Source organism: Gouania willdenowi, chromosome 20 (assembly GCF_900634775.1).
Source record: "Gouania willdenowi chromosome 20, fGouWil2.1, whole genome shotgun sequence".
NCBI classification, from domain to species: Eukaryota; Metazoa; Chordata; class Actinopteri; order Blenniiformes; family Gobiesocidae; genus Gouania; species Gouania willdenowi.
In genome coordinates, this window is record NC_041063.1 from 26,351,554 (window position 1) to 26,369,316 (window position 17,763).

General features: G+C 33.4%; 1 protein-coding gene across 5 annotated transcripts in view; it reads right to left on the reverse strand.

Moving 5' to 3' along the window:
- The window catches only part of neto1l (neuropilin (NRP) and tolloid (TLL)-like 1, like), a 107,481-nt gene that overhangs the window by 15,755 nt on the left and 73,963 nt on the right, over window positions 1-17,763 (reverse strand). For all 5 annotated transcript variants that reach the window (XR_003672549.1, XR_003672548.1, XM_028435047.1 and 2 more), the window contains 2 exons: window positions 5,784-5,866; window positions 4,311-4,456 (listed from right to left, as the gene is read on the reverse strand). Coding sequence is in view for 3 of the 5 variants with exons in the window: in XM_028435047.1 (XP_028290848.1) it covers window positions 4,311-4,456; window positions 5,784-5,866 (229 nt within the window). In the remaining 2 variants the exon portion in view is untranslated. The remainder of the gene's footprint in view (window positions 1-4,310; window positions 4,457-5,783; window positions 5,867-17,763) is intronic.

Consider the following 17,763-nt stretch of genomic DNA (forward strand, 5'->3'; position numbering starts at 1 on the left):
AAATAACATTTTTCTAAACTTCTACATAAGCTACATGGCTAAATATTTTGTCAGATTAAATCATGTTTCAAATACAGAAATCTCTAGTCCGCCAAAAAAAACCTGTATGTAAATCAAATATAAAGCCAATTCTCAATAAGGAAGGCTATAAAGAATGAAATTATTGGACTAACATACAGTATGGACATCAACTGCAGCAAGTTTGGTGATAATAATAATAAACAATAGGCTAAAGATAAACATTTTTGTACAAAAAAGTTCAGGCAGAATCCCACTTTGCCACAACTGTGCCAGATTTGGCACAAGTTTGGGAAGAAGTGTGCAACTGTAATGTCAGTCAAATTGATTCCAATCATTATTAGTTTCATTTTTGACTAATAGATGGTGCAATTTGTGCTGTGCCATGCGTCATGCTATGTGTCTAGTTCAGCAATGCTTTGACCAATCAGAATCCTTGACACAGCGTTGTAAAGGTCAGAACCTGTAGAAATTGGTGATATCAAACACTATGGGGGTGGGCTTTAGCTCTGGCCAATCAGAGCTGGATAAAGGAGGGAGTGGCCTTTTTACACACAAGCACATTGCACCTCATTGGATGGATTTCTCGACCTAGAAATGCCAGGATACAGATAATGTGTCGTGAACTAATGTTTACATTTGGGACCAAAGCCCTCCCCACCACAGTGACTTGTTGAGAGTCGCCAGCAGCTGTGAATCTTTCTTCAAGAGGCACTGGTTCCACTGGGAAAAATCAGCTGTGAATGGTTCTTTAAGAGGCACTGGTTCCACTGGGAACCAGCAGCTGTGAACAAACACTGAACATCTTTGTAACCACTGTGACCAGGGGAACATTTATCGTAAAAAAAAATAGCCCTGTAAAGTGTAAGATCTGTATGAGGTGAGCAGTCATAACACAGCGTATTCACGTCATTGTAAGAAGAGGAAATAATAAATGAGTCACTGCAGTTATTCTTCGAGGAACATAAAAATGACCTCTAGATTTCTCGCTTTTCTTTTTTTTATATAAAAAAAAAAGAAAGGCTTTGCTTTGGTGGAGCACTTTCCCTTTCATACTTGGAGTTTGGCTTTGAATTTCAAGTGCCTGTTGTTTTGATGACAATAATAAAACGTGTCTATTCAAAGACTTCGTTTTTTAAAAAGAAAAACCTTTTAAAGTCGTTAATATCCAGGGATTTGTTGGAAAAAAACAGATTTCTTGTGGCCAGTTACAAACCTTTTTATGTTTTTTCATGTTTACTTTTCAAGGATCAACTGGAACAATATTCATTTTTAACACTTTAGTCATGTACACATAATAGGAAGAACCATAATAGGAAAATAACTGGTATTTGGTACATTTAATACTGTAAGGTTTCAGGTTCAGCCAAAGATGCTAATCACAAATCTAAAATTTTAAATAATTTAAAATAACTAATATTAATATTAATATTAAAATTAATATTGATATTGATATTGATATTGATGTTAATATTAATATTAATAATAATAATAATCACAAATCCAAATCTCCTGTCATAGAGCTGTTATACCCTGATACAAAATGTGTTTTATGTTTCAGTTTTTTGTTGTTTTTTAAAGTCGTTGATTGATTTTTCTCCAACTCTTGATATTTGAGTCATATTTTGTTGTACAAATGTCAGAGTGACCCTCTATGGGTTGAAACATGGCTATTACATAAAAAGGGGTGGCACACTTTAGCGCAATGTTGACGTGTTTTCTATTTACAGGAATAATGTTTAAACTGTTCTAATGTTCTTACACATTTACGATAAATACAGGGAGAAATGGTTAATGACCATACTTCCCTTTATATCGTTACATTTTCAGATATCTGTGAAAATTATGCATTCTTTGCTTGAGCAATAAAAATTGTGAAAAAGTGTGCCAACCTTTACTGATGTTACATTGGCCCAAGTTTTGGTACAGATGTTCAATATATCAATCATTTCTTTATCACATTATATTGCGATCCACCCTAGCTTGTACATTATTTATTATTTCATATTGTGCAAAATAAATACGTCCATATTTTTTTTTTTAAATCTAATTATTATTTGAAGCCTTAATATTATTTCATATGATTGCAATGCTTTTATTGTAATGAGGTTAGTACACATTCAGAGCCATAAATGCAATGGTTCTCATAATTTGCATGTCATTTATTTCGGTGTTTTGGTTTCCGGCCAAGAAATTTTCATTTCAATCAAAATGTACTGAAACCGCCCTTCATTTAAATAAAAAATGACTGTTGTGCACACTTAAATCAAAGATGACAAAGGAATCAGGTCTTTATAAGATAATTAGCTGTAATAACGTGAAAAGAACAACACTTTTTTTGTCATATTGGGTCCTGGCTTAAATATTTGGGTGTTTTTGCTTTACTCGCTCATCTTTTCCATCCATTGAGGTTAAGTAAAGATTTCCTTTCCAGATTTAAACATCTACTGTCTTACATTATACCACATTTTGACCAAATCTTACATTTAAGTCCCACCTCATGTTCTACACATGTCAGAGATCTATAGGTAATGGTAGTCCATGATAAATAAAACCCTCCCAACCCAACATCTTCTCCACTACCCAGTGTTGACAGGGTTGGTGCATTAATGCTGTGGTGGATGCTACTCTGGAGGCTCAGGTCTGACTGGAGATCGCCTGAGTGACTTGGGCAGCAGCGTTGCCCCGGCAACAACACGTCATGGCTGGAATTGCTAAAAAACATGCAACAAAAAAGGGGGCGCAAACAACTGTGCTGTTACTATGCTGATCAAAACACGCTTATGGAGCCAATACACGATCAATGTGACAGTGTGAGACGCCATTTCATGCTTATCGAAAAATATTCAATTCAATGTGTTTTTCTTGCAACAAAAGACTCACTTTGTATCAGTGAATGTGTTACACGTGCACATGTATACAGCCACGTGCACTCAGGCTTCAGACCTCATCTTATACATAATGAGCGCAAAGAAAGCTTTTAAAGTGTATTTGATGCTAATTTCATGTAAATGCTAAATGCAACAACACACCCTAAATATAAATAGTGAGCCCACAAAATATCTTACACTATGATATCATCCAAATGTTAAATTTAGCATTTTAATGCTGCTTTTCGCATGTTGTCGCTTTGTCATAAGACTATCAAACGACAACATGTATGAGTAGAACGTTACACATTGGGCCAGTTGTTCCAATGTGTAATCTGATCAGATCTTGGATAATGGATTGCACCAAATATTAAAAATGGGTTGTTCAAAACCAAAATTGGATTAGATCACGTAATCCAATCTAGGTTTTAATCCAGATCAAACCCTCAGTTTGTGTTTTCCATAATTCAGATCCAAAAAAATCTGGATTGTTCTGACACCAGTAGTGTGTTGGATTTAAATTAAACTCTAATTGGTCAAATAAATGACATTTATTCAACTAATCTTTAAAGCATACAGCTGAATTTATAAACTAGATTACACTACAGACCAATGAGGTAGAATTAAAATAATCCTCTCAAAAGCTGTCAAAATCAAACAATATTCAATTCTAACTCTAATTGGAAACTTGATGTTTACACAAATCATAGTTTCTGACAAAAACATGTCTTTCACTCTCATTTGACAGAAAGTCAGAGGTCTGTCTTCATTTTCAGCTGCTGAAGTAAAAAGACGGACAATCCGCTTTGTAGCAAAATTCAGAAAAAGGCTGAATGTGTGTTTTTTTTTTTAAGTGTTTCAAGGTTGAAAATTTAAGTTTGAATTTGAAGCATATGGAATGTATATTTGTTTTTTAATGGGCCACATATGGACTGGCAGGTCAAAATTTATTATACTATTAAAGGTATTTATATTCATATTTCATTTTTTTTCTGTGACACCAAAACCAGTCAAATTATTCAATTGCTACACCTGTGTTGGACTTAAAACATAGTGACGTTCACAATCACTGGTTAATCAGTTTTAAATGGCCATAAATCTGCCTCTAATAAGCCTTTTCTCGCTCTGGTTCAGTTCTTGCGCATAAGGTCAAAGGTCAAGACGGACAAACTCACCATAGCTGACGGTGTAAACAGCAAGTCTGACAGAGATTTAGATCATTTTTTCCCCGTTGGAGCATTGATTCTTTGAGAAAAAATTGCAAAAACGTGGTATCGGTCTCCGAGCAACCGTCGTTGAAAAACACAACTGACGTATATTTACATCAATGGCAGAGAGCGAGTTAATAATATAAAAACTGTGGAATAAAAGTACATAAAGGTATGTATGGGGCTACATCATTCACAGTCTGGTCTTTCTTACGTTCTTGGTAGGTCGTGAAAAGGATCCTGAAGCGGCTCCTGCGACTGGCCTCATCCGCCCACATTCTAATGACCCCCAGTGTGGAAACCAGCATCAGGTCATTGGCCACCGTGGAGCAAAACTTGCTCTTCAGGTCTTCCACTGAACTAAGATGAGACAAGTGAAATCATTATTGAACCCACAGATACAATCTTTACATGATTACAGCTGGATATTTTACAGCCAATGCACGTTATTGGAGATAATGAATCAAATACACTTTTATCTCTCAAAGGCTTTTTAATCATTGTTCTGGTATCTGAAAATCTTTGGATAAATTTGGGTTTTAATTTAGTTCTTTGTATTTAAAGCATATGGGAAGCCGGGTTGGGGTAAATTATAATTGCAATTGCGTAATTGATAATTACAATTATGACATAATATACATTGTTCTCGTAGCAGTTCTAATTAATTTTCTGGAGCCAAAATGTCAAGGTCAAGTGTTAAAAACCAAAATTTTCCATATCATGACCTTCGCTCAAGGTCATTTAAGGTCAAGGTCAGTCTTCTGTTTTTCCTGCATTATAATTTTCACTTTAATTAGTAAAAAGAACAAACTTGTCAACAAATCCAGATGCTCCAAGAATCCAGATTCTTCAATTGCCAAAACAGGTCTTGTCTAGTTATAATTGTAATTGTAATTGAAAAAAAAAAATCTATTGCTGTTGTAATCGTAATTAAATTGTAATTGACTTTGTAGTTGCAATAGGCATGAAAATTCTGATAAAACTGTCAATTACAGTTTAGTTTCCAGCAAGTTCATTTTGTTTCATTCATGTCTGAATAAATGAAACCGTTACATAGTATTCGAGAAGAAGACAGAGTGAACTTTCTGGAATTACTACACGGAAGTCAAGGACACATCAAGGTGATGGAGGAGACAAACTTTACCAAACTGTGATTGAAAACTCAGACTATTGTAACATTTTCACAGGAATTCCCAGTAAACGCGGGTCATAAGTTTGCATTGATTAGGTCCCATCTGGGGTGCCAATATGTAGGGGTTAGATGAAGTTTTCATTAATAATATTAATGATTAAGTTAATTACGATGTTAAGATTTTATGCCAAGGTTCACTCCCCTTTATATAAAATAAATCACCATTAAACTCCAATGAGCCAGGCTGGAGTTCAATCTCTTTAATAATGAGACAGAACAATAACTTTATTAAGACCAAGAATAAGGTTTATCCTTTATTATTAAATGAGGAAGGAATCATGTAATTAAAACACACATGAAAGGTGAACAAATAAATGTAAAACGTAAATTTCCTGAAAAATAAGTTCTCTGAATAAATCCCATATTTTAAAACAGTAATAATAAAATTCTTGCACCAATATTGATGTCGTGCCCCCCAATTCGGGAACCATGTGTTAAGCATTTGTATTTACTAGCAATCATGACCAGCCTTTGTAATACTGTTAGAATCCTTACCTGCCGCCGTCGTACACTGCCACAAAGTTGCGCTTGCATTCGTTGGAATTGGCCATCTCGTAGTCGAGAAATCGTAGGTAGATCTGAGAAAAACAAAGAAGAAAGAAGAGATCGACTGAAGAGAAGTAGAACGTGGGACTATGGTGAGGAATAGAAGTGGGAAAAAAGCAAATGAGAAACCAGAAAAGGAAATTTCAGCCTTCACCCAATTATTGCCTGAGCATTTTTTACTGGATACTATCCCAGCTGCACCAGTAATGAAATGAGACTGACAGAAGTGCAGTGAGAAGAGAAAACCATTCCACAAAGAGCAGCCCAGTCTATTAGCTTTGGATTCATCAAAACCTACACCTTATTAAATCCTCCTATTATCCTCAAATATTACTGACACATTTTACCCTGGGGTCAATCTGACCCCAGGGATATTTGCCTCAAGAAAAAAAAAAATGACTTTCAGAAAGTTGTTGACCAAGTTTTTGCGTCAGACACTTTGTTTATCTGTTGAATCCATAAATAAGCCTTTGATAATGAAACATTGAGCTGTTCTCTAGCGCCACCATCATTTTAAATTAGAATTAATTTATCCTGAATAGTTTTCATCCAAATCTTCTCAAATTTACTGACAACATTAATGAGCAACCCTATTGGTTGTGGTGATGATATGACATTTGACCTTTCCTGCAGCGCCACCATCAAGTCAAACTTTCAGTTTTAGAGTTAGTTTAAAAATCTTTCATGCAAATCTTTTCTAATTTGGGGTGAACATTCATGACCCTCACATAATTGATCTTATTCTCATTTTCCTCTCATAATCACCTTTATTTACTTGTTTTTTATCTCCTTTTTGTAACATATTTGGGATTATTCACTATAAAGTCTCCTCTATGTCACTTTTACTGTGAAAGAGCTGTTCTATGTCATGCATCAACTCTGCACCTGCGGGTGTGTGAATGTAAGGTCACACATGGGTTTCACACAGACAGACAGGTTTCACAGCTAAAACAGCTTGGGGTCAAATTGACTACAGAGGAACACCAATGTACGCACATTGAAAAAATAATCATCTTAATAATTCTGTGCTTAATCAATTGTAATCATCAAACTGGAAGAAGTCAACTATTAATGTTTGAATGATAAGCATTGAATGGGGTCAAATTGACCTCAAGAATAATATGAGGATTAAGTTAAAACACAAGTATAATTAAATACAAATTAAAGCTTTTACAGTACAGTTTTCAATACATAAAAAATAAAGAAAATAAATAAATTTAAGTGCAAAGACAATAGTCATGTGACCAGGGTTGGGGTCAATTATAACTGTAATTGCGTATTTAATAATTCATTACAATTATGGTGTAATTCTAATTGTAATTTTAAAAATGTGTTGCTGTTGTAATCATAATTAAATTGTAATTGAGTTTAGATAATTGACTTTGTAAATGTAACTGCCATAAAAATTCTATGAAAATTGTCAATTATAATTTAACGCAAAACTGTTCTATGTACAGTTCTACACATATGTCGTTAACAATTATTAAAATATGTTTCATATCAAGCTTTCTCACATTTTACCATTTAAGAAAAAATGTAATCTCGGGCCATAATGACAGCAAAAAAGGCTCCGATGCTCACACCAAAAATATTAGAACCTATATTATCATTGATTAGGAAGCCTGACAAGGTAACCAATAGATAGGAAATATTAGATTATAGATATATGTTTTTAGTTTATTTTACAGCTGATTTAAGAAGAAGGTTAACTTGCATTAGGTTATTTATTTCAAGCTCAGTAATTGTGCTTGATTGTAATTGAAATTTAGTAATTGAGAACGTAATTGTAATTGAGTTTCTGAGGATAAAAAACAATTGTAATTTAATTGTAATTAAAAAAAGGGTGGTCACTGTAATCTTAATTTAATTTCAGCTGAACATGGGTTATTGAAAATTTAATTGTAACTGAAAAATGTAATTGACCCCAACCATGAATGTGACATTACTGTAAACAGAAGGAATTATATATATATATAAAAGTCAACTATCATTTTTTGAACAATAAACATTAAATGGGGTCAAATTGACCACAAGGATAATCGGGGGATTAAACTTGAAGTGGATCTTTAAATAAAAAATTCAAAGTAGAGTCATGTATTATGTATTTCAACCAATTTCCACGTGACATAAATTTATGTACATAAAGTCATTATTTGGACTGAAATCGCCACCTTGCTCTTCACCTTGACTCGTCTCAGCAGATGTTCTACACTCCCACAACTGCCTCCTTCTCAATGTGTGACACTCATTCATCAGCTTAGATCACCCAATCACAGTTAAGGTTGTGGTCCACTGCGCACACACACACACACACACACACACAACTCGCCATCATTACACATAATGAGTGAGCCACTCCTGAAGTGTGACAGGAAAACAGGAGTCTTTTCCAAAGACGAAGGGCTGCAGATAAAGCGAGATAATGGATGCTGCTTAGCATCGCCAACATGACTGCTGAGATAGATCAGAGGGCAGAGAGAAATGAGGCAGAACCCCTAAAGGTCTGACGAACATGGGCATACATAAAAGATGAAGAAAAAAAAAAATCAATTTTGTTTAATTTCACAGCAAAACAAGACACATTTTCTGCTACTTTTCCGTAGCGTTACGTGTTCATTTCAATTTATTTCAATCACTACCAATATCACAAAATTTATTAGGAGATAGGGCGTTAATGTCTTTAAAATGTTGGAAAAACCTAGAGCAGTGTTTCTCAAATGGGGGTATGCGTACTCCTTGGGGTACACGATGGCACTTGAGAGTGGAAAATTAACAAATAAAGTGTCAGTCTTGTTACCACCAGAAATGATAAAAACTATAGAAATAAATCTATTCAGGAGTCACTAAATCAGTGTCTTTCAACCTTGGGGTCACCTGGAGTTTAAATGGGGTAACCTGAAATTTCTGAAAAATTCAAATAGATCTTTGAAAATGTTTTATTCTTATTCTTTTTTAAATTAAAACAACACACAAGCTTAAATAACTGCATTTCTATACTGCCTTAACCACTAGTCCCTTTATCCACAGATAATATACAGTATTTACGTTCATTATGTTGAATATCCAGTAAATAAATAATCCGATCACAATCAGTTCCACTTTTAGTAGCCGTTACACCGCCTCGTATCACCTTTGACATGATCTGACGTGTTTGTGACCCAATGCGACGCAGCAGTTGGACAAAACAAATCATTATCACCCTAAATTGACTATCCATGTGGTTAGACTATGTGAGGACGACAAGAAAGCGATGTAGAGTTTGAAACGAGTGTTTGAAAAAGCTAAAACAGCTGACCGATTCCGCTGCTGAAGCAGCGTATGTCGGACTCACAATCACAATAGCCTCTTGAATAGCCATGTGTTTTATTGTAACGTGCAGTTTTTTGGTTGAAAACAATAACAAGAGGATATGGATAGCAAACAAAAAAAAAATGGCTGATCACTGATCTCTTTCTCCAAGAGCGAGGCATGAAGTCTGCGCCTACAGACACGCCCACTCATGAATATGCATGAAGGCCCCAAAACAGCCTCTTCATAGAAGAGTCATGAAATGTACTTTTCAGAGGCTAAAACTCTGGAAAACAGCCGAGTTTGGGAAAATAAACCTCAAATACTATGTTTTTGGGGTTCTTCGAACAAATGGAGATGTGTGAAAAATAGCATGATACTGGAGCTTTAAATAAAATGCAGAAACTTTTTATTCATAATTTGAATACAGTTTCTTTCCACTTATTTACAAAATGAGATTCTTTAAAATGTGTGTTATCTATCATTCATTCTATCATTATGATCTATGGTTGTTTTTAAATAGTTTTCTAAGTAAAACGTTGTAGTTGGACAAAGGGGGGGACAAAGTATGAGACATTATACTGCATTTTTTAATATAAACTAAAAATACATTAGCAGCAACAATGACCAAGGTCAAGCACCTTTTTCCTCTTACTGATGTAATTGGTCTTAAAATAATTAAAAAGCATTTACAAGCATTGAAATATTTCAATAGCTGTCAACCCCAGTCCTGAAGGGCCACTAATCCTCTGACACAGCTGGGAGGCTCATTAGCGTCAGCATGACGACACTTCATCAGATTCAGGAGCGTTGGAACATGGAGACGACTAAAATAAAAATACGAGAAAAATCTAAAATTACAAAATGACAACAAAAACACAGAAAACTAAAACAAAAAATGACAACAAATACAAACAAATTGGCTCATAACATACAAAACAATAAAAAAAAAACAAAAAACAAAAAAACAAAGCAAATGAGAGGGAAACACACCAAATGACTTCAGAAACACATTAAAAGACGGTAAAAACACACAAGAAAACATCAGAAAGTACAAAAAACAACCACAAAAAATTTAACAAAACCATAAATTACACAAAAAACATATGAACGTGTGGTTCATCCCTGTATTAATGCTCAGATTGGTCATTAAGATCAGAAAATTCCTTTTTCTGGCCCTGCTGTGATAAAAGTTACCCACCTCTGCTATATATATTGTGATCTTTTAGTGTAGCTATGCTTGGTTTATTTTTGTAAAAATGAATAAATACATTTATTATACTGCCGAGTTATGACCATCACCAACCGTCCCTAAGGAAGAGTAAGATAAACTTTATTAGAGGAGAAAATTTAAAAAGAGACGACAGTGTTGCATTGTTAATGAGGGGGAGGAGAAACAAGGGAGAGGGAGTTAGGAGGAAATTAAAAGATGGATTAAAGCGAAGCCATTTTGGTTGTGCTGACAGTTTAACACAGTAGTTTTCAACCTTTTTTGGGTATTCCCCACTTTCAATTCTGACAAATAACACATTTTCAAATTTATTGAACTAACAGGTGAAACGTAACATTTTTCATTATAAATAAATTAAAAAAAACAGTTTTTAAAGTAAATTATCTGAACTCAATTACAACAGGAGCAGATTTTTTTCAATTACAATAACAATTCTAATTATGTCATAATTGTATTTCATTATTAAATTTGCAATTGCAATTATAATTGACCCCAACACTGCATGGAAGCACAGTTATAAATAAATAGGAAAAAAACAACCATTGTGGTTAAATGTTGGTATTTTTCTGGAATATAAGCTACAGCTATACAACTGTTGTGTTTTCCATCTTTGATCTAAATGCCCACAGAAAATCACCGTCTGACCAATGCAGCTTTTCCTTTTCCTTGTGCTGACAAAAGACCTCATTATGCGACAAAACACACAGCAGAAAAAGACACAGATGAAAGCTTTTGATGTTTTTTTTTTTTTTTTTTTTCAGTAAACTATGTGACTACAGATGAGAAACAAATGTTGCACAGATATCGTCATAAAGCTGAATGACGCCACTGGATCACACCGATACAATTACCAATTTACAAGGTGAGAGATTGGCTCCAGCAGGAAAAAAGGCAGCGTCTGCATCGATTGTGGAGCCCAATAACGATGTAGAGTTTATCACTGACGGAGGACAAATGTATTCACCCTGTTCTCTCTGTGTTCGCTGTTCATCACAAACTAAATGAATGTCTATGTTTTCATCACTAGCTTTTTAAAAACCATAAAATTACAAAGATATACACAAAAGAACAACAAAATACCAGAAACATAAAAAAAGAACAAAAATTTAAAAAATGAAAAGAGAAGTAGACAAAAATTGTCAGTTTTTTGTTAATTTTGTGTATTTCTCTTGTCATTTTGTGTATTTTCGTTCTACATCGCGTAGAAAATGCACAAACACAACAAGAATATCATAGAAAACACATAAAAATTTACAAAATTACCAGAAAATACACAAACATATATCAAATGACAATAGAAACACATAAAATTGAGTAAAAGTTGAACAAGATGACTAAAAATAACCAAAAATAACTGAAATATTTACAAAATGACAACAAAAACAGTCAACATTACAACAAAAATTAGTAAAAAATTAACAAATAAATGATAGAAAATACAAAATTACCAAAACATTTACAAAAATACCAAAACAGTTACAAAATTACCAAAAAATACACAAAAATATATGAAAATAAACATAAAATCGACTATAGGTTGCACAAGACGACTAAAAATAACCAAAAATAAGTAAAATATTTACAAAACAGAAATACACAAAATTAGCAAAGCGGCTGTAAAGCAACTTTGAGTGTCCAAAAAAACGCTATATAAAATTGATGCATTATTATTTATTATTATTAAAAAACAATACATCTAAAAATACACAAAAATAACAATAACAAAATATATAAAATGACTCGAAAAATGTACAAAATTACCAGAAAATACACAAAAATATATCAAATGACAACAGAAATACATAAAATTAACTAAAAGTTACACAAGATGACTAAAAATACACAATAACTGAAATGTTTACAAAATATGTCCCACATATAAATGCAATTATTGATATCTGAAATCGGAAAATACATTTTCACTAGTTACAATAGTTTTTTAACAGGTGGAAATTGAATTGTAGATATCTATAATTGTTATTCTAAACTTAAACTGCAACTCGTAAGCCTTACTGATTAAATGGCTTGCCATAAATGTTTAACTTTTTCTTGGTGATTTTTAAGAATTCACTTATGAGAAAAGCTAAAAACGACACATTCTTGTATGTAATAGTATTAGAATTGGTGCAGCATTGTCATCCTGGCAGCAACATACAGTATGATAGGGTAATTATTCCTGCTTCTCTGCTACTATATTCAGACACTGTCTTCTTTATCTTACCTTTAACCTCCTCATCATGCCATCTTCTCACCCTGAATCCCCCTCAAAATACGTTTGGATGAACTGCATTATTAAGTAAATCTCTCCCTATATTGCCTATTTTCCTATTACCCTCCACTCCTCTTTTCTCTCTGGAGTGCTTCTTTGCAGTCTAATTAGAGCCTCCGGTATAGGATGTCTTGATCTGCCGTTTCTGGCACAATTTGTACAGCGCAGCACTGTATCAGCGTAAGAAAACAAATGCCTTAATGCACACGTACTGCAAGCTCACGTAGGCACATTCATGCATGTCTCAGAAACATGCTTTTCTTTTTAAAAACATAAAATGACTCAAAAAATGTACAAAATGACATTAAATGACAACAGAAATACATGAAATCGAGTAAAAGTTGCAAAAGATGACTAAAAACACACAAAAATAACTGATTTTTACAAAATGACACACAAAAAACACACAAAATGACAACAGAAATACACAAAACTTGCAAAAATGAATGGACAATACCACTAAAAATACACACACAAAAAAGAACATTATAGAAAATACTTAAAATGTCTCGGAAAATGGACAAAATTACCAAAAATTAGACAAAAATAAATAAAATGACAACAGAAATACATAAAATCGAGTAAAAGTTGCAAAAGATGACTAAAAATAACAAAAAGAACTGAAAAATGTACAAAATGAAAACAAAAACACACAAAATGACAACAGGAATACACAAATTAGTAGTAAGTAAAAATACACAAAAATGACAAGAGTAGTATAGAAAATACATAAAATGACTCAAAAAATATACAAAATGACCAAAATTTACACAAAAATACTTCAAATGACAACAGAAACACATGAAATTGACTAAAAGATACACAAAAATAACTGAAATATTTACAAAATGACACCATCAACACACAAAAAGACAATAGAAATACACAAAATTTGAAAAATAACATAACAAGAATATTATCGAAAATACATAGTGACTTGAAAAATGTACAAAATTACACAAAAATATATCAAATGACAACAGAAATACATACAATTGACTAAAAGTTGCACAAGACGACAAAAAATACACAAAAATATTATGTATATGCATATGGAAGATGATTATTTGTTTCTTTAGAACTCCATAAATAATGTTGAAAACAGGACAAACACATGCTAGCTCCTGCTGGAGGAAGTGTGGGACACATGTGGCTAACCACACTCACATATTCTGGACATGTCCCAAGTTTGAGTGAATTCTGGGGGAAAGTGTTTGAGGCATTGAAAGTAGTTTTCCAACAGATCATTCCATAAGACCCCCCAGTGGTGCTTCTCAACATGTAACACCCAACGGCATTAACGACAGAGCCAGGAACAGTCTGTTGAATATACAGCTCACAGCAGCCCTCAGGTGTGTCACTTTAAGGTGGTTGAAACCAGACCCCATAACTATAACATCTGGGTTCAAAAAGTCCAAGACATCATCATATGGAGGAAATGACATTCTTATTAAGACATATTCATTGTGAGATGGAGACCTGTTTTACCTGTAGTTACAGTATGTACGTAGGTAATGTCTCCTCTGATACCATGTACTGTACCTGTTCTCCTGGGAACTGTGGAGATGATTTATGGTGTACTTCCTTTTGTTTCTACTGTTTGTCATTGGTTCTTAGGATTTTTGTTTACCCTTGTATCTTTATACATGACTCTATAGGGAATTTATATGTTATTATCAATATATGATGGATATGTATACATGTCATTGTATGAGTCTTAAAGACCAACTACAATGTTGTCTATTGCAAACTTTTTATCATTTATTAATATTTTCTGGTTTAACCTGTTGGGTGCTTGTCTGGTTGTTGTTGTTTTATGTGTTGCTATACTTTGTTGCCTCTTTGTTTTTGTCTGCATTGTTTTTTATTCTTTATTTTACCTGAAGTTTACAAATTAAAAAAAATGGTTGTGTAGTAGAGAAACATTACATCTTTTTACTGTACTGTGTTGACTGAAATTAATAAAAACTAAGTTTGAAAAAAAAATAAAAAAATAACTGAAATAGATACAAAAACACACAAAATGACAACAGGAATAGTGTTAGAATTGGTGCAACCTGAAGTAGGCACATTCATGACACGCTTATTATTTACAGAACCAAAGCAGTGAAGGACAGATGTACAGTATGTTTGAACAGCTGACGTGAGAGTTTTTAGACTCCATTCGTACTGAAAAATGAATTCGCTGTCGTGTCCATCACAGCGATGACTGTCAGCTCTGAGCTCATAAGTTTAAGTTGTCCTGTTGCACGTGTTCAGGAAGAAATATGACACCAAGTCAAGTTAAATTCATCATACTGACACTTACACACATCTACTGCCAGCACCGCGTTAGGGCTGAGCATTGGCAAGGATGCTACAGTACGATACAATATTATCGCAATAACGCAATATCACCATATATATTCAGATATTCTACCCAGTTAATATCAAAATGAAACGTAGAGATGAAAAATCCAGTTGCTGTTTATGTTCATCAGAAGATATTGATCATTCAGAGGACAAATTGACTTAAAACTATTTGCTTCAAAACATCCTATTTATTATTAAAATTATAATTATTATTATTATTATCATCATTATATCTACGGCGCCATCTACTGGAGTGGAGGTGTGGAAGTGGCACAACTTTCCAGGTTTTTATGTAGGAACAGGAGCTGAAATGTGAAAAATATGATAAGAAAGCTATTGATTAAATATCAAAAACAAAAAACAAAAATAACTATACGTATATATATATATATATATATATATATATATATATATATATATATATGTTTTTTTTAAGACGATTAAAAAAATCTATTTAAAATCGGTACCCAAAAAAATTGCAATATATAATTAAATAAAAAAATTCACACCCCTACACTACATATACAATATAAAAACTCATTTTTTGTAGCCGACATATTTTGAAAATTTAGCTCATTTTCCTTTCATTTGAGACAGAAATTCATGTAAAACAACATGTTCTATATCATTGTTACCACCACCAAGCGCGAAGCGCAGAGCGGAAGGTTATGTTTTACCCTTCGTCTGTCTCTCTGTCTGTCTGTCTGTCTGTCTGTCTGTCTGTCTGTCTGTCTGTCTGTCTGTCTGTCTGTCTGTAGGCACGATAACTTGAGAAGTTAAGAACGGATTTGGATGAAATTTTCAGGAAAAGTGGATAATGGGAGAAGGAAGAGGTGATACAATTTTGGTGATGTTCTGGATTACCAAAAATAAGAAAATACCACTGGTAGTAATCACAATATGGGTGTATGTGCCTGCTCCTTTAAGCGTGGTGGTTTATGGGTAATGTAGTAGTGGTAGGGAAGTGCGTGCTGTACTCTTTAAATCACAATATGGGGGGAAATGAGCGACTTGGCGGAGGTCTGCGCTCTCCGAGTGCTCTAGTTAGAAATGTGTACACATGAAAAACAAATCTAAATGTAAATGTTACATTTTATATTTATATTTAACTTTCACATTTAGAGTTAGCATTTAGATGAGATTTACCGGTACATTCAACATTTAGATTTACATTTAATACTTATATCTTACTTTTACATTTAGATTTTTTTTTAATGTGTACACATTTTTAACAATGATATAGAACATGCTGTTTTACATTAACTTCTGTCTCAAATGAAAGAAAAATGAGCCAAATGTTCAAAATATGTCTGCTATTGTACATTTGCCACCCCATAATATGAGATTCACACAAAACTGACGTATGTGCAGTAAAATGTACTGACGTATGCACTGCAGTAGTTACATATACTGTATATTTATTTATAGTTTTATTTCAACCACACAGCAGAATCGATGGCACTTTTCACTGTCAGACCCTCTTTTATTTATTTACTTATTTATTTCTATAAATATTTTTTAAAAGTAGCACATTTTATAATGGCTTGACATAAGTGTTGACAAGGAGCAGAAAAAGCCTGTTAGTGATTTGGTGCCATTTATGAATCCCGTGGCCTTGGGGTTTTAAAGCTGCTGAATATGAAGGACGTTTCACAACGTTAACAAAAGCACGAATATGCGACTGGAAGAATGTGAAAGATAAGAGCAAACGCTGTGACTATAATTCACATTTGCACCAGTGTTATCAGTCAGTTATATAGGGGCCAGTGTGTGTGTGTGTGTGTGTGTGTGTGTGTGTGTGTGTGCGTGTGTAGGGTCCAGCATTCTTAGAACAAAAAACCTAATCATAATTTTCATTGGTGATAAATACAAGCCAGTGTCTTTGCTAATATGCATGCACAAACCCATTCTGCTGCCAAGCAGAGAAATAATAACATCATTTAACCATAACATGAGCTCAGTTAGAAAAACAATTATTTGTCTGTATTTCACTTGATGGAGTGAGTTAAACACACACAATTATTCAACGAAACTGCAGTTACATATATTATTAATCTAATTATTTAGATACTTTGTAATTCATTAATCTCAGTTAATCTACTAGAATCAACGTTTTTCCAATTTAAACGTATTTTGGTTTATGACCGAATCAATGAAAACAATAAATTAGCTTAAACAACTAAATAGTGTTGATTATTTCCATCACTGCGTGCTAACATAATGTGTAATATATGAATAAATCATATTATGATTGCATTGTTCACAAAGCACACACACTTAAATTTAACTAAGCTATGTTGATGCTTTTTTTTGGAAACTTTCAAAAAATCTTTATGTGTATTAAAATAAATTAAAAAAAACAGCACTTACAGAACCTTGTTGTGGTAATGGAGTGGATAGACGTTCATCATTCAATCCCATGTTAAACAACAACATAGAACATTAAGTGAGCTACTTTTCAACATCCCAAATGTGCCACTAATGAAAAATTTGCCCATAAACATATCCAACCACTGTAACATTGTCCTCATATGTGCATTAATCTCCACTCCTACACATCCACCTTACTCTCTCTCTAATATGAATACTAAATAAGACCATAATATCCATAATAAATCAAAAAATAACACTGAAATCTGCATCTGTCTTTATTGTCACGTACTCAAATTCTCCTCACAATAAATAATTGTAATTTCATTGTGTTGTGGCGGTTTTGGATGAATGAGACGTTTTCCAGCTTTAGGGTTGCTGGTCAGATGTGGACAGATGTGGTTATTTGGTCCAAAGGT